The sequence below is a fragment of the Chlorocebus sabaeus genome, chromosome 15, assembly GCF_047675955.1.
Source record: "Chlorocebus sabaeus isolate Y175 chromosome 15, mChlSab1.0.hap1, whole genome shotgun sequence".
NCBI lineage: Eukaryota > Metazoa > Chordata > Mammalia > Primates > Cercopithecidae > Chlorocebus > Chlorocebus sabaeus.
Window position 1 is genome coordinate 83,517,178 of NC_132918.1, and position 25,522 is coordinate 83,542,699.

Genomic DNA, 25,522 nt, shown 5'->3' on the forward strand with positions numbered 1-25,522 from the left:
TTGGGACTTTACAGGTATTCATTTTGCAAATGAGTAAAGGTCACACTGGTGTAGCTGAGACTAGAACTGGGGCCACAGGGACTCTATGTCCATACTATTGGATTTATCACTTTCCTTGGATCCATCCTACATGATTTAATTTTTAGTACCTGGAATTTTCACTCTTGTTATCTTCCTATTCAAGGATAAAAGCTCTAGCTTCTTATCTTTATCTTATCTTTATATAAGACCTTTAAAAGGCAGGACTCACGTTATCTTTGAAAACTTTCCCCTAACTGTTCTCCCTGAATCCCTCATTTTGGTACCACTGGTCTGATCCCTGTCCTACAGAAATGCCTTGCTTCATACCCAGGCTCACAGTATTATTTCTAATCTTTGCCCTTGTTACTCCAGTTTTCTTTTATTTACTCATCATTCAAAGTCCTGGTTAAGGGCTACCTCTGCCAAGCTTCTGCTAGCTTTTCTGACATCCCCCAAGATTTTTCTGTGCTTTCTGTGTTACTGTCTTTCTCTTTTCACATTTATAAATATTTCTTCCTCAAATAGGCTTTGAGCTCTTTGAGTAAAGAATAGGAATCTGATTCATCTATAGCGCCAGTGCCAGGCAAATAAATTCATTCATTCATTAAATTAACAGACATTTTTATTGAGTACCTATCATGTGTAGGCCCTGGGGTTATAAAATGGTAAATATTTCCACTCTCAAGGATTTGAGAGTTTAGTTTGGGAAAAAGGCAAGCAGATGGGCAGGGTACCGTGTGAGGAATATGTGACAACAGTATGTAGATGCTGTAGAAGTGTACTATAAGGATATATAACTTGAACTGTAGGATATAGTGCAAGATTTACCTTCAAGGACTAGTAGAAAGTAATGCTTATGATCTAAATTGATGCATAGTACATTGGAAATCGTTTTTAGACAAGAAGTAGCTTGGTTAAGAGAGAGGAGAGATCAAACCTAGGAATAAAAGGGTGAATTTCTATCAGAAAAGTACTGCAAAATGACCTCAGAATAAATAGAAAACTACTACTACTATCATAGAAGTTACTGATAATATGATTAATGTCTGTTAAAGGAAGATATATTTAGATGACTTTATGCTGAATTTGGATAACCTTTTAAAAAACCAGATAATTCCAATGAAGTTATTAAATAACCTAGACAGTAGAGGAGGTTGGAGAAAACTCCCCTATCAAAACCTAATCATGATCAGTAAAACAGGCAGAAAAAATGCTATAAAATGCTCTTTATTATGATTATATGTACACAAATTATAAATAAAATAGCCTAGTTAATTCATTAATATATCAAAACACAACCGTAACAAAGGATTTATTCTAGGCATGCAAAGATGGTTCAATATCTAGGTTTTATCAACATATTTCATTACATCATCAAATTAAGGGAGGGAAAAAGAAATTAATGCATCAGTGGTTGCTAAAGAGGGCACTGCAGCTGTGACTAGATAGGATTTTATTCCACAAATGCAAAGATAGTTCAATATCTGGAAATCTATCAGCATGATTCATTACATCACCAAATTAAGGAAAGTAAAAAGAGATGATTGTATCAGTGAATGCTATAGCAATTCTAGAAAGATATGAGTAACTAAGAAAGGGTAATGTTCATTCATTGACCCATTTCTGTGTAAGATAGTTATGTAAGGGCTTCTTGCCTAGGCATTGTGCCAGTATAGTGAGACTACTTGGAGTTTCCAACTTGTTGGGACATGTAGGCAGGTAAATAAATGGCTTCCTTGTGGACTGTTATAAGTATGCAGAAAGTAGTAAAGAGCCCAGAAAAAGGAATTAAGCTTCTCTTCTTTGGAGGAGTTAGGGAAATGTTCACAGAGTTAGAGACATTTGAGCTGGGACAATATAAAAATATAGGGCTTGGTAGAAAGTGAAGAGAGCTAAACGGCATTGTTGATGTTGAACACAGCATGAGCAAGGGTTCAGAATCATGAAAACTTACTATAAATCCTGGGAATGATGTCACTGGGTCACTGCTGACATGCAGAAGAATGCTGAGAGAAGATACTGAAAAGGTCATCTGCAAACAAATGATTGGTCAGAAGATGGGCCTCTCAGGAGGAGTAGCTGCAGGTGCTTCTTCATAGAGGGCAGCGTGCGGGTAATTTATGATACTGGGGGACAACTGAAATGACTGTGGAGCCAATGATTTGCATATTGATGCTTAAATTTTATTTATACTCTCCCAGAAATTGCCTATTTCTTTATATCTGTGCTGTATCTGAAAAGCCAAGATGATACAGTCAGTCAGTAACTTGGGATTGCTGTGAAAAATGTGAATCTTTGCTTAAGAAACTACTGCCTCCTATATTAGCCAATTTTAAACCTTTTATTGTAAAATGATGTTAGATTTATAGAGACCTTTCGAGGACAGTATTAAGCCATTTTAAAAATTATAATTAACATTTATACTACAAATGTGCTTAATGCATTAAAAGTTTCAAACCTTTACTTGATCCCTTTTATTTCACACTTATATTCACTTTAGTCATACTGAAAGCAAACTAGTCACTTTTATCACTTTTATCCCAATTTAGTAGAAGACCAAGCCTCAATTAAAAGCAAAAGCAAAACCAAAATTGGCATTTCTCAGCCGTGTGAGATGGGTTTGGTTTTGGTATTTAGAAAAAAAATCATCTCAAGTTATTCCAAATGTGTAGCTAAATTTAAAAACCATGAGTAAAACAGACATTCATTGGTTGTTTTTCTATATTGGTTTTGTGCTAGGCCTTAATGGTAGTTTGTAAATGTGTAAAATATGGTCCTTACCCTTTTAAGGAACTCCCAGTTTAGCAAGTATATGTGTGTCTTTGTGTGTGTATATATATACATGTATGTATGTGTGTGTATATATGAATATGTAAAAGGTACAGGGGAAAAAAAAGAAAAGAAAGGCCCTGTAACCAGAGTGAAAAGCCAGTACCATCACTGGCTTCAATAGCATGTGTCCTGATTCCCAGTTTAGAGTCTTTGTCATTGATTCATGTTATCCTCGTCTTTTAAGAAAACTGCACATCAAGCTGTTCTTCCAAGCAAGATGGTCATAAAATTGCCTTTGACTTTCTATAAGAATAGAGGCATCTTTTTTTCTCACTTTGCATAGCACTTTATACTATAAAAAGTACTTTAATATCATCTCATTGGTTGCCATAAAAATTCTGAGAGTTAAGGAAGACAGAAGTTTATATATTTGTTTATTTGTTTTTTGAGAGAAGGTCTCCCTCTGTTGACCAAGCTGGAGTGCAGTGGTGCAATCACAGCTTACCACAGCCTCAGTCTCCCAGGCTCAAGTGATCCTCCAACCTCAGCCTCTTGAGTAGCTGGAACAGCAGGTGTGCACCATTATATCCCGCTAATTTTTTAATTTTTTGTAGAGACTGAGTCTCATTCTATTGCCCAGGCTGTTCTCAACCTCCAGGCCTCAAATGCCTTGGCCTCCAAAGTTCTGGGATTAGAGGTGTGAGCCATTGTGCTTGGCTGAGTCCTCTGAGAGAGTGAAACTATCTGAGGCTCTAGAGGAGATGCTGTTCAAAGTCATGCCACTTGTTGGTGGTGTGGACTGATGTTAATGTTCAGGCAGCACTCTTTCCCAGCTCTTCCCCTCCACCCTGTCTCTCTATTACTGTGCCATGTACTGAGGCCTTTGATTTCTGTGTTCTGATGCTCTTTGTCTTTACAGACATCTGGAGGTAATCATGTAGCCCTCTTAATTAATTCGGTTCAATTAATAAATTAGTAGGTGGCTTTTGGGCTGGGGGCGGGTACAGGGTGCCTTCCGGGCGTCCCTGTGCTGGAGAGCTCTTGCAATCAGGCATGGAGAGCCCTCCTCGGCGGCAGCCTCTGAGTCTCATCCCCAGCAGGCAGACTGACTGGAGAGGTGTTTGGCTTACCCTGACAGAGGAGACATTTCCTTTCTTCAAACGGTGTGTGCAATCTGATCGGAGCAGCGTCTGGGCTGATCTGATTGTTCCCTCCTAGTTTAAGTGAGCTTTTCGTGAAGGTCCATCATGGTATCAGCTCAGCATACATGTTGATGGGCATTTCTTTGTTGTGCAGGGCTGACCTTTGCATTACATGTGTTGAATATTCTATCCTCTGGCCCTAAATTCCAATAATTGTCCCAGACATTGTGACAACCAATATGCCCCTCTTCCCCTTTTCCACGTGCCCCTTGGTGGGGACCAGAGCTACTCCTGCAGATGGGTCATTTAAAAGTGTCCTGCCAGGTATCTGTTAAACCCTTGTTTCCAAAATAAACTTTCAGTGGTTCCTTAATAACTGAAGAATAAATTTAAACTAAACTGTGGCTGCTAAGCTGTCTGTGCTTTGGTTTCAACCCACCTTTTAGTTCTTTTGCTTGCTATTCCCCCTCCAAGCACACTAAACGTAAATGCTGTGTACTTTTCTGCTTATATATTTTGCTAACATTTTTCAGGCTCAACCCTGCTTAGCACTCAAACCCAGTCTGTATATCACCTCATCAATAAAATCTTGTTAATTCTGCCCCTACCAAGAAGTGAGTCTATGTTTTTCTGCATCTCAGCAACACTTGTTCTTAACCTCACTTAGGTAACTTAGCACTTCATTTAGGCATAACCATTTAATTGGAGAGATAATTAATTTAATAGATTATTAATAAAATTCAAGCTCTTTTCCATTCTCCTACCATAAAACTCCTTCAAGTTAGGAACCATTTCTTATTCATATCTATTTCCCAAGAGTGCTAGGCACTAAAATAGTTGACTATTGGAAGGGAGATATTCAAGTTTGAGGGAGTGTTCTCTTCCTGCTCCTCCTCCGTTTCTTTCTCTCTTTCTCCTTTTCCTCTCCTTCCTCCTCTTCCTATCGTCCCTCCTCTTCCTCCTCCTCTTTCTACTCATGATTCCTCTGCCTCTTCATTTTTCCTTCTTCCATTTTCTTTCATCCTTCGTTCCAGAGAACTTTATCAAGATTCATTTAGTATAGATTAAGATGAAGTAGCAATGAAATGAGGAGTACTGTCTTCATTTTCATGATCCTATAAAAACAGTGTTCGTTTCTTTTTCATTGCAGATTCCAACAATGTCTCACCCATCTTGGCTGCCACCCAAAAGCACTGGTGAGCCCCTCGGCCATGTGCCTGCACGGATGGAGACCACCCATTCCTTTGGGAACCCCAGCATTTCAGTGTCTACACAACAGCCACCCAAAAAGTTTGCACCAGTAGTTGCTCCAAAACCTAAGTACAATCCATACAAACAACCTGGAGGTGAGGGTAAGTGCTGGGATTTCAGAGTTGGTTACTTGGAGTAGGAAAATTCAATGTTGTATAGGTGATTTGTAGTACAAAGTTGTGTCAGAAAAAGGTAGTTTGTGAATTCACAGCGTGGTTGTCCTAGGCTACTAAAAGTAAAGGAGCCCCTGGAAATAGTCTAGACCAACCTCCCCTTTTAGGAAAAAGACTTTTTATGGGTTATATGGCTATGATTACATAGTGAAATGGGGTTAGAGCTCACACTAGAAATCTGGCCTCTTTAGTCACAGCTCAATGCCTTTCTACTGCATTATCTTCCACCTCCAGCTCATTCTCTTGTAGGGTTTTAGCTACCAGACAGTCGTCCCTCCCTCTTGCTGTTGGACAAGTGTCCACAAATGCTGCCAAGCAGTAGTCCAATCAGACACTTATACAAAGTGAACCTAATAAAGTGCATGGAATTGTTTACCTCCTCTGGCTGTTTTTCTTCCCTTAGGCTGCTGAAGGATAAAGTTGTCTAGAGTGTTCTGTGAGATTTGCATTTGTTAAATCTCCCAGACAAATTTGAGTGAAGCCTAGTTTCAGGGTTTTTAATAACAATGCATTCAGTTTACATCACGTAGAGTTTGAAGGTCTACGTGAGCTCCAACTCTCATGTGTATGTGTGTGTATACACTCACACACGAAGCCTCAGGGGCAGTATATATGGTACTATACTCTGGTTGAAAAGGTTCCATATTTTTACCAACGAATGCTAGCAGCTTATTCAAACTCAAGAAACAATAGCTTAAAAAAACAAAAACAAACAAACAAACAAAAAACTGAAGAATAGGAGCTGAGAGAGAAGAGGCAGTGAAAGGAGATTTAACTCCCTTTGTTTTCTGTCCCTGTCCCACCATTAAAAAAATTATTAATATCTTACCCCTCTCCGTGATGTTTCCAGTTGCTTCTTGAATGACATTAATATTTGTTTTGTCAATATTGCACACAGGTGTTTCACACTCTGTGATATAGTCCAGTCCTCTTTTCTTTCCTGTCCTCTCCTGCGCCCAGGAAACACTTTACTAGTCTATTAGTATTTTGGGTTGGGTGCCAGAAGCCTAGTTCAGATGTCTGGCTTGTGTAAGGTGAACACCTAGGCTGGGTGGTAGAGAGGATCAGGCTTCAGCATGCATGGCTAAGCTGCAGCTGTGGATCGTTGGGTATCCTTTGCCTCAGAAAGTGCAAGAACAAGACCTCCAGAAAGCTGCTCTTGAAAAACAGTAAATGAAGCCTTTGGTGCTGTACTAATCTCTATAGCACTGCATGATGTTTTATTGCCTTAGAAGGAGACTGCGTCTTTGCAATTTGTCAATCACTTAGTGGAATTGGCTTTCTTTGACTCATCTTTCTTTAGTGATTTCAGGGCTTGGGAATGGGATGAATGGGATCTGGAAGAGAATCCTCTTTATAGGGACCCGAGAAGCCATATGTTGGCTTCCTCATTTATGTTTTTTTTTTTTTTTTTTTTTTTTTTTTTGAGATGGAGTTTCACTCTCGTTGTCCAGGCTAGAGTGCAATGGTGTGATCTTGACTCACTGCAACCTCTGACTCCCGGGTTCAAGTGATTCTCAGCCTCACCCTCCCAAGTAGCTGGATTATAGGCATGCACCACCGTGCCCGACTAATTTTGTGTTTTCAGTAGAGATGGGGTTTCTCCATGTTGGTCAGGCTCATCTTGAACTCCTGACCTCAGGTGATCTGCCAGCCTTGGCCTCCCAAAGGGCTGGGATTACAGGCGTGAGCCACCGTGCCTGGCCCTTATTTGTGTTTTCAGTGTTTCCCTTTGTCATCTGACTAGGGGCATTGCTATTTTGTCACCTAATTTCTGGGGAAAGCTTCAGTGGACCTCCCTCTAATCTGCACAGAATAGAGACATGTCCAGTTGTAGAGCAGAAGGCAAAGGTGTGAGGAAGTCTTTGTAGATATGAGAGTTCTTATAGGCCTGAGCATTATGGTGAGGGCAGACCCTATATTAAGAAGGCTAATAAATGGCATATATGAGATAAGGAGAAGAGAAGCACATAGTGGCCTCCCTTTAGACTCCTTTATTGTGAATTTGACATGCCCTCCCTGTACTATGTGTGTTCACCCACTGTCTTATTCTCTAGGAACAGAGAAGTGATTTTTTTGCATGCTCTGCAGCACACAGTCCTTGGTCCCCTCTCAACATGTCACCTCACGTGTTTTTGTTACCTGCTAAAATTCTGTTTGTATCACTTTCCCCAAGATGTCTAGGTGTGGCCTAGATCAGAAGTAATTACTCCCTTTCCCGAGTTTCCACATCTTATTCTTTGACTTATCCAAATTTCTACTACTTTTGTTATTGCTCCTGCTTATATTCTGTCCCATATTGAACGTGTAGTGTATGCCAGGCTCTTTGCTTTCTCATTATTATTTTATTGCCTTATTATGTAACCCTACACATTTTTTTTTTTTTTTCTCATAAAGAAATGGAAGCCTAAAGGAGGTGACATTCTCTATGATTCGTTTGGAGTATGTTTCTGAACTAAGGCTGCTGTCCATATCCAGCACGCGATACTGCTTGTCCTTCTATTCACAGCACGTGTGGCACCAAGCCCCATATTACAGTGATACGTCCCTGCGTCCCTTATAAGAATATATATAAGCTTTGCTTCCTCATTGAAGCAACAAGACATGGTTTCTCACTCGTCCTTATGTTCCTCATAGCTCATATTATGCTACTGTGTTTTTAGTAGGAATGGTTGCATATGGTCAAATGTATGTCTGTGTGTTCTTATGTATGCATATATATTTGGATGGCTGGCGGATGGCTGGCTGGGTGAGTGCACTGCTCAGTAATGCTTCTTCAAAGCAGTTTGGAATATGGTATAACTCAGTCTTTTGTTTTCTGAAATTTTGGTTCTCTCTTGCATTTCTGCCAATTCTCACTCTTTTTCTCTCTCCCCCTCTCTCTAAATATAATAACCTTTACCTTTTCTGAATATGCAAGAGAAGAAATTTTCCTTTAATATATAAGATAAAGACAAATCTTGGGAACGGTTTATGGACATTCAGACTTTTTAAAATAGAAGCTACATTTCTGCATCTGCTGTATGACACGAAGATGTACCCATGTATTTGTTGGAAGTAGATTTGCTTTTCTTTATATTTAATTTAAATGTTATCAGTGCATTCTGTTACTCTGAACATTTTTGCAACTTATGTCTATTGTGTTTAAATGTTTACACATTTTAAAAGTTTATAACCATTCTTTTTCTTTTCTTTTTTTCGTTCAGAATGTTCTATACTCTTAGTGAAATTCCCAAGATAGTAGGTAGCACAGGTTTTATTTCCAGGATGCATTGGTGATAACAACTTATGCTCTGTATTACCTCAGCTCATGCTGTTTTTTGCTTTTAGCATGTACTTGTCCCCCAGTTTCCTGCTTCTACAGTCTTTTAATTCATTGCTTAAAAGTTGACCTTCACGAAGCTCAACCACAAATGCAGAAAGTTAGAACTAATAGAAATCACGCAGTCCATCTTGTTCTGATGTAACTGTGAAAACTGCAGTCTAGAAAGTGTAAGTTATTTGTTCAGAGAAGCACAGTCTGCTCCGAGCCGAGTTGGCACTCAAGTCTTTTCCCTCTAACTCTAGAGTTATCCCAAACCTTGTACTGTATTCTAATGGCAAACTGTTCTTTACTACCCCATAACCTCATGCATTGCATACAGTTCTTATGACAATGTGTTTTTAATAGATTTGCTTGTATATGCACCTGTCTTCTCTAGTGGAGTCTGAACTTTGAGACTCATGGGCTGCCTGACTCATGCCTTTTCCCTCAACAGCACCTAACAGGATACCTGACACATACTAGGGACTCAGTAGTGTTTGCAGAACTGAATTAATTGATAATGCCCGGTCATATAAACCTACTTCTCCAGATACCTGTTCTAGGTTCTTAGCAGCTTATAAGACACTGTGGTTCTGCAGCTTCGACCTATGTCTTTGAATTACTTTTCCTTCCTATGCCCGTTCTTTGAGCTTACATTTCTCACCTTGGTGTTATATCTGTAATCTCTGGGTTTGCTTTCCCATGTTTTAATTCTGACTGTGAAAGTAGAAAAATACCCACATGTTTTCCACATCAACTTGTCTTTCTGGGGCACCCATATTTGTATATATAGTTTTTTTTTATTTATTTTTTATTTTTTAGTTAAATAGCTGTTGGGGAACAGGTGGTTTTTGCTTACACAGAGAAGTTATGTAGTGGTGATTTCTGAGATTTCGGTGTGCCTGTTGCCCGAGCAGTGTACGCTGTAGTCTTTTATCCCTCTCATCCTTCCCACCCTTCACCCTGAGTCCCCAAAGTCCATTATATCATTCTTATGCCTTTGCATCCTCATAGCTTAGCTCCCACTTATAAGTGAGAACATACAGTATTTGATTTTCCATTCCTGAGTTACTTGTAGAATAATGGTCTCCAACTCTATCCAAGTTGCTGCAAATGCCATTATTTCATACTGTTTTATGGTTGAGTAGTATCCCATAGTGTATATATACCACGTTTTTTTAATCCATTTGTTGGCTGATGGGTATTTAGAAGATATACAGACAACAATCATATGAAAAAACGCTCAACTCACTGTCCAGGAAATGCAAATTAAAACCACATTGAGATACCACCTTACTCCTGCAAGAATAGCCATAATTAAAAAAATAATAAATGTTGGCATGGATATGCTGAAAAGGGGACACTTTTACACTGTTGGTGGGAATGTAAGCTAGTACAACCGCTATGAAAAACAATATGGAGATTCCCTAAAGGACTAAAGTAGACATACCGTTTGATACAGCAGTTCCACTACTGGGTATCTACCCAGGAGAAAAGAACTCACTACCTGAAAAAGACACCTGCGCATGCATGTTTATAGCAGCACACTTCTTAAAGATTTTATGTGATGTTCCATCACTTTCTATTCTGTTTAACTGATGACAACAAGATAAGATAATGCAATTTTTCTTCTGGTCTTTAAAATACTAGCCTTTAGTGTTGTTTGTCCTATAATCTGGGTTTTTCACTCTGCTCCAAATTAAAAAATAAAAAGATAAAACAAACAACAACCACCCCACCCCCCAAAAATAAAACAACAACAGCAGTTAAACTCAGTCTTAGACTTTGACGGCAGAACAGTATAGTTCTTTTTCTGTTTTTGGTAAATAAGAAAGCAAATGAACTTTCCTACTGTACTAATGTACTTTTTAAAAGATGGTTTTTGAAATTATCTTACTAATACACTCTGGGGATTACTATTAGGTTGCCTTTAATGGCAAAAATCATGATTACTTTTGCACCAAATTAATCACTCTCTCTCTCTCTTTCTCTGTCTCTCTCTCTCTCTCTCTCTAATTTGGCTGAATGAAATTTGATAATACTTTTTATCCATCATTAAAATAGATCATCATTTGGAAAGATTTGTAAAGTTCGCAAGTTTGTGAAGCTGAAGTTGTCTTGTGGCCTCGAATTCACTTTCTTTAATTTCTGAAATTCTTTTTAAAAAACGTTTTTATGTTAGATTTTTTAAAAAAACAAATTGGCATGACATGCCAGTTCTCACTCTTTTTCTTTCTCCCTCTGTCTCTCTAAATATAATAACCCTTACCTTTTCTGAATATACAAGAGAAGACATTTTCCTTTAATACATAAAGGCAAATATTGGGAACAGTTTGTGGCCATTCAGACTTTGGGTCTGCTTTAGGTCCCAATTCCACGTGATCCTTTTGGTGGAATTGTTTTATATCGGTATACTCTTTTATAGTTTATTTAGCACTTGTGTGTTCATTGTCTTTTCATGTCAGTAGGAAATTCTCACTGTAGCTCTCTGAGGTAGGTAGGACAGATGTTATTGTCATTTTGATGATTTGTAAGTAATAGAAGTGGAAGAGTTTATTAAAGAATTGTGTAACTAGTAAAAGAGTAGAGGGAAACCCTCACACCCAGGGCCCTTACTAATTTTAAATGCTTCCATTTATTAAAGGGTTTGCTAGACAGTCTGATGTCTCCTTTAACTTCATTATTTTATTATTTCATGATTCTTCTTTGAAATTAATTTCAAAATAGTGACCCTTTTCACAATCCAGCTTTGTGTATATTGGTTCACATAGACTTGTCAAGATAGATCAAGACAGGTGAGGTGAATTGTATTAAATAGGGGTCCTAAGCCTGGATTATTTTTTTTTAACAACATTTTTCTGTTCTTTTTGCTACCGTGAGGTTATGAATATATTATTCCATGGAGGGGAAACAGTTATAGCTGATTGCTAATCTACCCATGAGTTTGGGGCTGAATTGATCCAGAACCCAGGTTTCCTAAATGCACTCATTCAGCTGCACCACCATGGTTTATGGGAACCAGGTACGTTTGGAGCTTGGTTCCTAAGAACTGATGAGTCCTGGATTTTTGATGCTTGGTGGAGAATTAGCCATCAGTGATGTGAAGCCATGTATCCTGGTTAGGCAGGACGCATTTGTTTTCTTAGCAGATAACTAACATGTGAGGGGAACTGATGTCCACTTATGGCATTCTGTTTAAAGGAATAATTTAGACTGGATTTTTCCCATTATTTTTGCTGTGAATGTATGGTCCCCACGATGTGCTTTTCTGTCTCTGGAGTCCTATTGTCCTTTTCCCCATGCAACGAGAATCTTGCTCTAACTTTGGAGATACAAATGGGAAACATCTTTTTTGGAGGTTACAGATGGGAAGCATCTTTTTGTACTCCTGACAGTCCTGTTAATTGCAATTACAGACTGCGGTTGTAACATCTTGGATGTTTGTTATAAGTATGCATGGTATGCCATGAGAATAGCCACAAATTCACGGAAACCTCAGGACCTGTAATGAAGCTCGGGTTTGCCTGGCATGCCCGTTTTCTGGATGAGCATAAGCAGCTTGAGCCTCATCCATCACTGCACAGTGCAGTGCATGAGTTTTAATTTTCAGGTCCTCAGTGGGACAAAAGAACAAGCTGTGTATTCATTAAAGGATCAAATATTAATTGTGTTAATTTGATCTTTACATTGCATCTTTCAGCAGAGAAATTCACTTGTAATTCTTGGAGTGACATCAGATCTTACCAAATATTCATAGGCCTTATTGACGCTCAAAAGTGCCAAGATGCAGCCCTGGCTTGATGGTCGGCGCAGTTACATTCAAGCTTCGGTTTCACCACTTGGCTTTGGGCATGAAGCTTTTCTATTCCATATCCTCTTTAATTCATAAAATATTGGCTGGTAATACTAACTGTCTCACAAGATTGTTTTGAAAGCCAAATATGATGATAAATGTGAAAATGTTTTTAAACCGTAAAATACCTTATAACCCCAAGGAGCTACTAGTATATACTTATTCAGCATTTACTTAAAACACATCTTGTGCCAGATACTCTTCTAGGGGCTGAAGTTATGGCAGTGAGTGAAACAGAGACTAGTTCCTGCACTCTTGGGATGTATTTTCTTGCTCTAATAAAAATAACATTATTAATAATAATTAATAGTGATACAACTGTGAAATAAAATTTATTTAATAAATGCATTTTATAACCTTATATGTAATTACCAATAATTATTCAAAATTATAAAAAATACTTTAATATAGGTTAAGTAACCCTAATCCAAAAATCTGAAGTCTTAAATGTGAAAAAATCTGAAACTTTCTGAGTGCCAACACAATGCTCAAAGGAAATGCTCACGGGAACATTGTGGATTTCAGAATTGTGGATTGGGATTGCTCAGCTGGTTTGCGTAAATATTCTAAAAATCCAAAAAATCTGAAATTTGAAACACTTCATATCCCAAGTGTTTTCTATATGAAATACTCAGTCTGTACTAACGAATATGTGCTAATATAAATATAATAATAATTTAGCATGTTATCCGTAAGTACTGATGCCATTAACTTCTAGTAACAGTGATAGGGATTATAATGCCTCAACACTATATAAACTATAAAATTCTAGAACCAGGGTGAATCTTAAAAGTTATCTAATGCAACCCCTTTCTTTCCTAGATGAGAATAGTTGAGAATGTATTCACTAATACATTTCAGGGAAGTACAGGTTCTTTGCCCAGGAGTGCTGTAAATAACCAATGAAAAATCTTGAATGCAGGCAACAATTTAATATTCATTTCAGAGACTCAGAAAGGCAGGTGGCTTGTTCAGTATTGCAGATAGTAAGTAGGGGAGCCGAGCCATGATCCTGGGGATTCCTTCTCCCATACATGCATTCTGGGGGACTTGTTTAGAAGTTACAGTGATTGAACTAATATACCCAAACAAAGTGGACTCGATGTTTTAGAACAAGGAGAAGTCTGTGTATTGTTGACAGAAATCTCTTTTATTTTGTAACTTGTCAGCTTAATTAACTGCTGAAATGAGTTCCTTAATAAGGTGATGAGTTGCTCCTAATTCTTGTATGGTTCAAAAACAATAATTAATGCTGATTTGTGTGGTGAGATACACATTAATCATCTTTATTTTTAAATTATACAAGCGTACAATACTATTGTCACTCCATATTTTACATCTGAAGAGAATTTAATTGCTTTTTTGATAAGAAAAATATACAGAGAGCCACAAAGAGATATCACCACACATGTATTAGAAAAGCTAAAGTAAAAAAGTGTCCCACGTGCTGCTGAGGATGTGGAGAAATGATCTCTCACAGTGCTGGTAGGAATGTGCAAAATTTCGTAGCCACTATGGAAAACTCTTTGGTGATATTTTACAAAAGTAAACATGTACTAACCATATGACTCAGCAAATACACCCTTTGGCATTGAATCTAGAGAATCAAAATGTTATGTTCACAAAAAAAACCTGTACATGGATGTTCAGAGCAACTTTTTTTTTTTTTTAATCATAATGACAAAACACTGGAAACAACCCAAATATCCTTTGATGGGCAAATGTTTCAGTGAAGTCTGGTACAGCCATACAATGGAATAATACCATTCAGCAGTAAAAAAGAATGAAGTGTTGTTGATATATGGAATAACCTGGACATGCTTAATGAAAAAACTGTCTCGAAAGATTACATATATTATATGATTTCATTTTAAGACAAAGCTCTAGAGATGAAGGACATATTCATGATTGCTAGGGGACAGAGATGGGTGGGTCAGGTGGGGCAAGTACTGGTCATTCATACTAAGAGGATGCAGCAAGAGTCTGTGTGGGTGGAACAGTTCCGTACCTCAATTGGAGTGATGGTTACATGAATCTAAACATGGAATAAAATTACGTAGAACTGTACGCACACACAAATCAATGCAGGTTATAAAATGGTAAAAGCTGAGTAAGGTCTAGTTAATAGCAACAATGTCAGTTTGCTGGGTTTTGTAATGTGTTATAGCTTTATGAGAGTTACCATTCAGGGAACCTGGGTAAAGTGTACATGGGACTCTGTACTATTTTTGCAACTTTCTGTGAGTCTATATTTCAAAATAGGTTTAATAATAGTAAAATAAAGAAATGCATATAGTTTTCTTAATGTATTATTCTCTTACTCAAAGTTCTATCTTACATGCCATCTGAATTGCTTGTATGATACTTTGAAAGATCACTGCTATATGTATCCCTGCCAGAATGTATGGTTTAAACCGGTTTTCAAAGCTGGCCAGTCATCAGAAAGACTTGGAGAACATTTTTCAAAAGAAAAATATTAAAGCAGGTCCTAGGTCCCATCACAATTCTACAGAATCAAAATCTCTGGCCATGGGCCTCAGGAATCTGCATTAAAACAAAGCAAAATTAAAACATAAAGCAGAACTCCCTGGGAATTGTGATTGATTCTCAACCAAAGTTTGGGAACCTCTCATTTATTTTATTAATTTCAGAGACCAGTGCCTTAGTCTCCTTGGAACCTTCTCCAGGTCCTGAGAGTGTACTCTTTCTCCCATAGTGAATGACGGTAGCTTTTGAAGTGTTAAGCATCTTTATCATGTGAACATTGTACAGATTCAGAGAGCATCCTTCATGTTGCTATTCTTTTCCCTCAGTGCTTTCATCATAGACACCAATCTTTTGCATATGTTGTCCCAGGTCATTTTATTTGGGATCCAAAACCAAAAGATTTCAAACAATGACAAAAATGGATTCTTCGACAATGCCCTAGTCGTGGCCAAGTTTCTGCATTACAGAGCTCTTGCTATTGTGTTGCTTTAGGTAGCAATGCCTGAAATCTCACAAAATTTTGGGTCTCAGTAGGGCTATGTAAATTATCTAAAAATGGATTCATTACGGAAATTATAAAATAAATCTGACACCTGAGCCTTTGGGCAAATATACCATATAAAGAAATCATACCCTAAAATAACGATTGGCTTAAAGAACTTAAAAAAAAATCAGTATGGCATTTTTATCATCCTTTCTTAAAATTACTGCATTCAAAGAGACCTGATGGTTTAGGACAGCACCTGGGGCAGAGGAGTCTAGGTCATTGGGAGGTGGCACCCTGAGCCTTCTAGCAGTTTGCTCTTCCAGCACTCTCCCTTATTATATGTTCTTTACATTGTTCTGTATGTTGCTGCCTTCAAATAGAATAGATAAGTCTACTAGTCGATATAGACATATAATAGGCACCACATGCCCATAAAGGTTGCATTATGTAAGTGTAGTGCCATAATATAATATGAAGGATGTCTGCTAGGAGGAACTGGAGAAAGCATCACAGACGAGGACACATCTGATCTGAGTGTTAGAGAATGAGTTAGTTGTTTACCAAGCAGAAAAGGGCGGTGGACAGCGTGGCATGCCAAGTAAAGGGAACTGCATGTGCAAAAGCAGAGAATGGCCCCCATCCCGACCCTTTTGATTTTGGCAGCTGTTTACTGGTGTCCTCAGGCAGTGCATCTGGGCTCCTGGGAATAGCTTTGCAATGTGAACAGAGTGACTTCACTATGGGTAGACCCAAATGTTCTAGCATGCTCTGAAACTTACCTCTAGAAATAGCTCCAGGAAGTTAGGTAGCTACAGAGAGGAAGGACCAAGAAATAAGATCTTACACCACAGGCAAGAAGTACTTTCCTGGAGGTACTGGCCAGAACTACTATTGCTATCTCTCTGCACTTGTTTGTTATATTTTAGAATGAAATGTGCCTTTGCATACAGGTGCTAAGGCAAGAAAGAAAAAGCAAAAGGCAGTTCTCTTTAAATCTCCTGAAACAATTTCAGGCAGCTATTTTTTTTTTTTTTTTAACCTAGTCAAACACACACCATTAAGAATGGAGGTGTAAGCTAACTTAATCATTTTTTGTTCTGTTTTTCTCTCTTATTCACATGTTGGGGTAATCCTGAGAAAACAGGAAGCAATGAAAGAAGGATTTTATTGTGAAATGTTTATTACAACTTGCAATTTTAAATATGTGTTAGTAAGAGTGTGCATGAATGTGAATAACTTTTAGAGCACTTTCTCACGTAATATCTAGTTTAATCATTAGAATATCCTACAATATTATTATAGTTCCTACATTATTATGGTTCCTAAAGACAAATGTAAATTCTGTGATTCGGAGACCCATGGTTAGGCTAATATATATAGAAGTCTCACATTTGACCAAATTTTAGTATCTTCCCTTAAGTATTGGTAATGTACAATAAACAGTATTTGGTAATAATGAATTATTACAATTACTAAAACAACTTATCTGGCAGAACAGTATCTTAACTATTGAACAGTATTATAGTGGATTTATTTGCCTCCATTGCATCTGAAGTCTACTTTGCTTTACTGCTTACCTTATCTTTCTAGCTACTCTGTAAAAAAGTTATTATCACCCTCAGTCTGCAGAGTATAATGTATGTAAAGTGAAATAGCTGGCATATTGCAAAGGTGGAAATTGGACCCTTATCTCCTATATCCAAGTCTGTAGGTGTTCCTCAGTAGTACATGTATCTCATGTTAATGCATTATTACTTTTATTAAATGAAATAATTTTTCTCAAGGAGTCATTATTTGACAAGACCTTTGGAATAACCATTTGGAATTTTCCTTAGTTCAGTTGAATTATGTCATCTTGCTTAAACTTTTCAGATATCACTGGTAGTTTTATTGACATTACAATGGAATTAAAATGACATTTTATTTTATTTCTTACCATTCTGTAAAAATGTCATTTTAATTTGTCATTATTTTTGTTATTCATCTGTTTATGTATGTTGTAATGACTTGGGTTTTCTTAAGTGCATCCTCTGTAAAAATTACCTCCTGGGAAAGAAATCTCCAAGTTCTATGAGGTGTACCCAGAAATATCACCACTCGAGGTGACAGTAAGTGTCATGCATGCCACCCAATGTGATCCCTGGTAGACAGATTTCACTGTTTTATATCTTGACATCTGCATTGAATTCAGTTCTTTTATTGGTGCCTATTCACTTCCATCTTGTGCCATTGTTATTAACGGGGCTCGGTAGTGGACAGGAAAAAGTATAAACACATCATAGCCCTTAAACAGTTTACATTTTCATTAGAAATTCAACATTTGAAAATGACCAGTTAACTAACAATATAAAGCTTTACTGTGAAGCTTCTATTTGTGAAGTGACTCCGTGGCTAACTCTATCAGAAGAAAGAGTTTGCTTGGAGCCAAGGTAGTATTGGAAGGTTACAGAGAAGAAAGACTCAGGGAGGTGATTAAGCATATAGACTCTGTCATCAGACAGATCTGGGTTCCAGTTTTGATTTCACCTCTTAATTTTCTGGGAACTTGGACTCACCAGGATAAGTAGCAACCTAAGTTCTTTCAATTTTAAAATAGAGATAGTTATCTACTAGGCGTGGAGGCTCACACCTGTAATCCCAGCACTTTGGGAGGCCAAGGGTGGATCACCTGAGATCAGGAGTTCAAGACCAGCCTGACCAACATGGTGAAACCCTGTCTCTACTAAAAATACAAAAATTAGCTGGGCATGGTGGCACACACCTGTAAATCCCAGTTACTTGGTAGGCTGAGGCAGGAGAATCATTTGAACACAGGAGGTGGAGGTTGCAGTGAGCCACTGCATTCCAGCCTAGGCGACAGAGTAAGACTCCGTCTCAAATAAATGAATAAATAAAAATAATAAATAAATAAATAAAAATAGATATATTTGTATCTTAAAAAGTTGTTTTCAAAGTTAAATGAAGTTGTGAATTGACATATATTTGGCACAAAATAATGACAAAATCAGTGGAAGATGTGATCATTATTGTTGCTACTATTATTGAAATGAAAATATGAACATTAGCTCTGAGGGTCATATCCATAGTATTTTTTTAAAAAATTCAGATTTTAAATTATCAAATCCCATATAGATCATGCTGACCATTTAAAAATGATCTTAGTTGTATCCTTGTTTTTTTTGTATTTGCTGATTGAGATTTTAAAATTGGCTTGGCATATGTTTGTCCTTGCTAGAACTAAGATTCCTTTTTTGAATTTGCATTACACCTTTGTTAGAAGTAGAATTACTTTACTTGAACTTTGTCAATGTGGCAAAAAATGATTCGTATTTATATTACCTCTTTGAGAAGTAGTGTTTTTACTATTGAACTATAAGTACAGTTAAAATGTAGATGAACATTTCAGAAAGAAACTATTGATTTTTGTTAATTAGAGAAATTAAGTTTCCAAAATATCAGTTGCTACAGAGAGATTTTAGGGATTATTAACTACACAATCTCAGAAAAATTAATTTAATTAGGGATTTTATTTTGGGTTCCATTCATTTTCGAGATTCGTATTTTGGATTAAGCCAATCTCCTGAAATTGTATTTAAACTTAGTCTGTGTGTATGTCTTTTTTCAGGGAAAGGGTTCCTAACACCATCAGATCCTCAAAGAGATTCTTACCCATTAAGAAAGGTAACATCTCTGTCTAGGGGGTCACCAGTCTCTCAAGCCAGGTATATTGTTACTGCCTAAATAAACAAAACAGGTTTTTATTTCTACTCTTACCAAATTAGCAGGCTGTGTTTGTAGCAAAAACTGAGTATGTGGTGGTGGTGGGGTTGTAGTAACTACAGTAGAGAGTGTAACATGTATATAATCATATCATGATATATGGTTTCTAACATTTTATATGTGTATATACTTAATCTATTCACACAACAAATATTTGCACATGTTGCCTAAGCTGTGCATATGTAAGGCAGGGCATAGAGATGGCTAGGGCATGGGTTCACTCTGCTGAATGAGATGGTACCCCCTCATCCCCCATTTTACTGTTGAAGAGAGGGAAGGTTGGTGGTGAGGTGACTTGCCCCAGACCAAACAGGTAAAAAGTAGTCCAGAGTAGATTCAGGCATAACTTGTTTGAACCAAATTGTGTTCTCTAGACTGCAACATGCTTTCTGTTCCTTAGCATGTAACTATTACCCATGTATTTTTATTTATTTTTCTTTTATGTGAATTTAAAATGTCATATTTGTTCTGCTTCCATTATTGCAGTCCTGAATGATGATTCATCAGTGCAGTGGCCTATTTTAGTGAACCACAATAGCTTGGGTAGAAAGAAAAAAGATCCAACATACACAGGAATGGAAAGCAGCCATCTTTTTATAGCTAAAATTGCAAACATCTGGCAATTACTCTATTCTACCTCCCTTCAAAAAAGAAGAATCATCCCTTCAACTGGAGCCTGCCACTGTGTTTAATCAAGGCAGAAATCTAGCCTTAAGGAGCAATAGTTTTGGTTCAAGGAGGCCATTGCCTAACCTAGTTGGCCAGAGTGTCTTCAGAAAATATACCATTTAGTGTCCCCCAGAAGCTACTGGGTTATGTAATGATGATAAGGGTAATATAGCAATTAATAACTGCAGAAATCCCCTTTTGTTTTTCTGCTGTTTCATTTGTGGTGGCTCTTACGGCGGCTTTTATATTGTGAAAGTTAATTATTTTGGTCAATTTTGCCTCTCTCCATCTGCTTAAGCTTCTTGTATTCCTTAACAGAAGATTCAACTCCATCGATACAACCAATAATTGCCAACTTGATTTTATTACAAACATGTCCAGTGAAATGCTGAAGGAACAAATAACATTTATTTTTAAAGCCTGGCAGTGATCTTACAGTCAAAAAGTGGTCCACCAAGGTTATGGCTCCTAAGTACCCCACCCTTATTTCTTATTGTGCTAATTGTTTGTGAAACTAGTTCTTCCCTCACCGGCCAAAGTCAACACTGTTGGCAGGGGAAGTGAGAACAGCTGGTGGTTCACAGTATATGCTGAGAATCAGAACTTCTGCATTTTTCTCATGGGGTTAGTGCCAGCTTTTGCTCTGGCCTTGACCAATGCATGTACCTTTCTCTTCCCCATTTACCTTTCTCTTCCTCTAGGTCTCTGAAGAGTAGAGGTGGATATTTCCCTTCCCAGGTTGTGCCAACGTTATTATCACTGCTCCCTTTTGTTGTAGAATATTTTGGTCAGTAATCATCAGTAATCGCTAAGTAACAGAAAATCAAGGTTCAATAGCACGGTTTTCAAAAACAACCTCAAATACTATAAATAGTCTGTTTTCTAGTGTTAGCAGATTATGGTACTTGGAAATCATAAGCATTCAGCGGGGCCTTTGAGCTTATTTTAAATGCCTGCCTTTTGCTTTTATGTCTTTGCTAGAACTGTGTTCAATACCCAAAGACACAGCTTTTTCTTTGATATAATAATTTTTCTAGGCTTTTTTTCTGCCAGTCTTCCCAAAATCCCAGTGAATTTTGCAAACCCCTCATTAAACTAAATGCAGTTTTGGGAGAGATGAGATTGTGACCAGGGAGTTTTCTGGTTTTTACAAAAAGAATAAGAAAAAGAACAGGAACTCCTAACAACCTAAAATGCATGCCTTGTGCAATATGGTTATCCCATGCAGAGCTACATAGTATAACGATCTCTGGAATCTCAAATGAATATGCTCCCTTTTCTCTGTCTTCATCCAGTTGGATAGTTCTGGTCTTCCTCCCTCATGTGTACATCGTTGAACTTGGACTACTGTATTATAGCCAGTGTTCTAACCTATATGCTTTTCTCTTTGGTGGCCTTGCTAATATAGAAAAGGTTAGGCTAATGTTCGTACCATATTTTTCTTTTTGGTGTCTTCTTGTGTGTGTGTGTGTGTGTGTGTGTGTGTGTGTGTGTGTGTGTTTGTATGTGTGTGTGTGTGTTTAATTATACTTTAGCTTCTGGGATACATGTGCAGAATGTACAAGTTTGTTACAGAGGTATACACATGCCATGGTGGTTTGCTGCACCCATCAACCCATCATCTACTTTAGATATTTCTCCTAATGCTATCCCTCTGTAAGCCCCCACCCGCCTGACAGGCCCTGGTGTGTGATGTTCCCCTCGCTGTGTCCATGTGTTCTCATTGTTCAGCTCCCACTTATGAGTGAGAACATGTGGTGTTTGGTTTTCTGTTCCTATGTTAGTTTGCTGAGAATGATGGTTTCCAACTTCATCCATGTCCCTGCAAAGGACATGAACTCATCCTTTTTTATGGCTGCATAGTATTCCATGGTGTATATGGGCCATACTTTCTTTATCCAGTCTATCATTGTTGGGCATTTGGGTTGGTTCCAAGTCTTTGCTATTGTGAATAGTGCCACAATAAACATACATGTGCATGTATCTTTATAGTAGAATGATTTATAATCCTTTGGGTATATACCTAGTAATGGGATTGTTGAATCAAATGGTATTTCTTGTTCTAGATCCTTAAGGAATTGCCACACTGTCATCCACAATGGTTGAACTAATTTACACTCCCACCAACAGTGTAAAAGTGTTCCTATTTCTCTACATCCTCTCCAGCATCTGTTGTTTCCTGATTTTTTAATGATCACCGTTCTAACTGGCATGAGATGGTATCTCATTGTAGTTTTGATTTGCATTGTTCTAATGACCAGTGATGATGAGGATTTTTTCATATGTTAGTTGGCCACATAAATCTCTTGTTTTGAGAAGTGTCTGTTTATATCCTTCACCCACTTTTCGATGGAGTTGTTTTTTTATTGTAAATTTGTTTAAGTTTTTTATAGGATCTAGATATTAGCCCTTTGTCATATAGATGGATTGCAAAACTTTTTTCCCATTCTGTAGGTTGCCTGTTCACTCTGATCATTTCTTTTGCTGTGCAGAAACTCTTTAGTTTAATTAGATCCCATTTGTCAATTTTAGCTTTTGTTGCCATTGCTTTTGGTGTTTTAGTCATAAAGTCTTTGTCCATTCCTATGTCCTGAATGGTATTGCTTAGGTTTTCTTCTAGGGTTTTATAGTTTTGGGTCTCACATTTAAGTTTTTAATTCATCTTAAGTTAATTTTTGTATAAGGTGTAAGGAAGGGGTCCAGTTTCAGTTTTCTGCATATGGCTAGCCAGTTTTCCAAACAGCATTTATTAAATAGAGAATCTCTCCCCATTGCTTGCTCTTGTCAGGTTTGTCAAAGATCAGATGGTTGTAGATGTGTGGTGTTACTTCTGAGGCCTGTGTTCTGTTACATTGGCTTATATATCTGTCTTGGTACCAGTACCACGCTATTTTGGTTACTGTAGTCTTGTAGTTTAGTTTGAAGTCAGGTAGCATGATACCTCCAGCTTTGTTCTTTTTGCTTAGGATTGTTGTGGCTATATGGGCTCCTTTTTGGTTCCATATGAAATTTAAAGTAGTTTTTTCTACTTCTGTGAAGAATGATAATGCTAGTTTGATGGGGATAGATGTGGTGTTGAGTGAGTTTCTGAATCTGTAAATTACTTTGGACGGTATGGCCATTTTCATGATATTGATTCTTATCCGTGAGCATGGAATGTTTTTCCATTTGTTTGTGTCCTCTCTTATTTCCTTGAGCAGTGGTCTGTAATTCTCTATGAAAGACTCATTCATAGCTCTTGTAAGTTGTATTCCTAGATATTTTATTTTCTTTGTAGCAATTGTGAATGGGAGTTCACTCATGATTTGGCTCTCTTTCTGTTATTGGTTTTAGGAATGCTTGTGATTTTTGTACATTGATTTTGTATCCTGAGACTTTGCTGAAGTTGCTTATCAGCTTAAGGAGATTTTGGGTTGAGATGATGGGGTTTTCTAAATATACAATCTTGTCATCTGCAAACAGAGACAATTTGACTTCCCCTCTTCCTGTTTGAATAGTCTTTATTTCTTTCCGTTGCCTGATTGCCCTGACTAGAACTTCCAATACTATGTTGAATAGGAGTGGTGAGAGAGGGCATTCTTGTCTTGTGTTGGTTTTCAAAGGGAAAACTTCAAGCTTTTGCCCATTCAGTATGATATTGGCTGTGGGTTTGTCATAAATAGCTCTTATTATTTTGAGACGTGTTCCATTAATACCTAGTTTATTGAGAGTTTTTAGCATGAGATTGTGTTGAATTTTGTCGAAGGCCTTTTCTGCATCTATTGAGACAATAGTGTGGTTTTTGTCATTGGTTCTGTTTATGCGATCTCTTATGTTTATTGATTTGTGTATGTTGAATCAACCTTGCATCCCAGGGATGAAGCTGACTTTTTCATAGTGGTTAAACTTTTTGATGTGCTACAGGATTCAGTTTTCCAGTATTTTATTGAGGTTTTTCACATTGATGTTCATCAGGGATATTGGCCTGAAATTTTCTTTTTTTGTTGTGTCTCTGCCAGGTTTTGGTAGCAGGATGATGCTGGCCTCATAAAATGAGTTAGGGAGGAGTCCCTCTTTTTCTAGTGTTTGGAATAATTTCAGAAGGAATGGTAGCAAGCTCCTCTTCGTACCTCTGGTAGAATTCGGCTGTGAATCTGTCTGGTCCTGGACTTTTTTTGGTCAGTAGGCTATTAATTACTGCCTCAATTTCAGAACTTGTTATTGGTCTATTCAGGGATTTGAATTCTTCCTGGTTTAGTCTTGGGAGAGTGTATTTGTTGCAGAATTTATCCATTTCTTCAATATTTTCTAGTTTATTTGTGTAGAGGTGTTTATGGTATTATCTATTGGTAGTTTGTATTTCTGTGGGATCATTGGTGATATCCCCTTTATCATTTTTTATTGTGTCTATTTGATTCTTCTCTCTTTTTTTCTTTGTTAGCCTGGCTGGTGGTCTATCTATTTTGTTAATCTTTTCAAAACACCAGCTTCTGGATTCATTGATTTTTTTGAAGGTTTTAGTTATTTCTTGTCTTCTGCTAGCTTTTGAATTTGTTTGCTCTTACTTCTCTAGTTCTTTTAATTGCAAAGTTAGGGTGTTGATTTGAGATCTTTCCTGCTTTCCCTGGTGGGTATTTACTGCTATAAATTCCCCTCTAAACACTGCTTTAGCTATGTCCCAGAGATTCCGGCATGTTGTGTCTTTATTCTCATTGGTTTCAAAGAACTTATTTATTTCTGCCTTCATTTTGTTATTTACCCAGTATTCATTCAGGAGCAGGTTGTTCGGTTTCCATGCAGTTGTGTGGTGTTGAGTGAGTTTCTGAATCCTAAGTTCTAGTTTGATCGCACTGTGGCCTGAGATACTGTTTGTTATTTTGCATTTGCTGAGGAGTGTTTTACTTCCAATTATGTGGTCAATTTTAAAATAAATGTGATGTGGTTTTTAGAAGAATGTACATTCTGTTGATTTGCGGTGGAGAGTTCTGTAGATGTCTATTAGGTCTGCTTGGTGTAGAGCTGAGTTGAAGTCCTTGATATCCTTGTTAACCTTCTGTCTCGTTGATCTGTCTAATATCAGTGGGGTGCTAAAGTCTCCCACAATTATTGTGTGGTAGTCTGAATCTCTTTGTAGGTCTCTAAGAACTTGCTTTATGAATCTTGGTGCTCCCGTATTGGGTGCATATATATTTAGGGTAGTTAGCCCTATTTTTGGATTGCTCCGTTTACCATTATATAATGGCCTTCTTTGTCTTTTTTGATCTTTGTTGGTTTAATGTCTGTTTTATCAGAGACTAGGATTGCAACCCCTGCTTTTTTTTTTGGTTTCCATTTGCTTGGTAAATATTCCTCCATGCATTTATTTTGAGCCTATATGTGTCTTTGCATGTGAGATGGGTCTCCTGAATACAGCACACCGATGGGTCTTGACCCTTTATCCAGTTTGCCAGTCTGTGTCTTTTAATTGGGTCCTTTAGCCTGTTTATATTTAAGGGTAACATTGTTATGTGTGAATTTGTTCCTGTCTATGATGCTAGCTGGTTATTTTGCCTGTTAGTTGATGCAGTTTCTTCATGGTGTTGATGGTCTTTACAATTTGGTATG

At 37.5% G+C, this 25,522-nt stretch overlaps 1 protein-coding gene across 11 annotated transcripts in view; it reads left to right on the forward strand.

Annotated features, from left to right (window-relative positions):
• LPP (LIM domain containing preferred translocation partner in lipoma) overlaps positions 1-25,522 on the forward strand; it is a 741,617-nt gene that overhangs the window by 241,346 nt on the left and 474,749 nt on the right. For all 11 annotated transcript variants that reach the window (XM_038002350.2, XM_038002347.2, XM_038002351.2 and 8 more), the window contains one exon: positions 5,086-5,287. In XM_038002350.2, coding sequence (XP_037858278.1) covers positions 5,095-5,287 — 193 coding nt within the window. In that variant the 5' untranslated portion in view covers positions 5,086-5,094. The remainder of the gene's footprint in view (positions 1-5,085; positions 5,288-25,522) is intronic.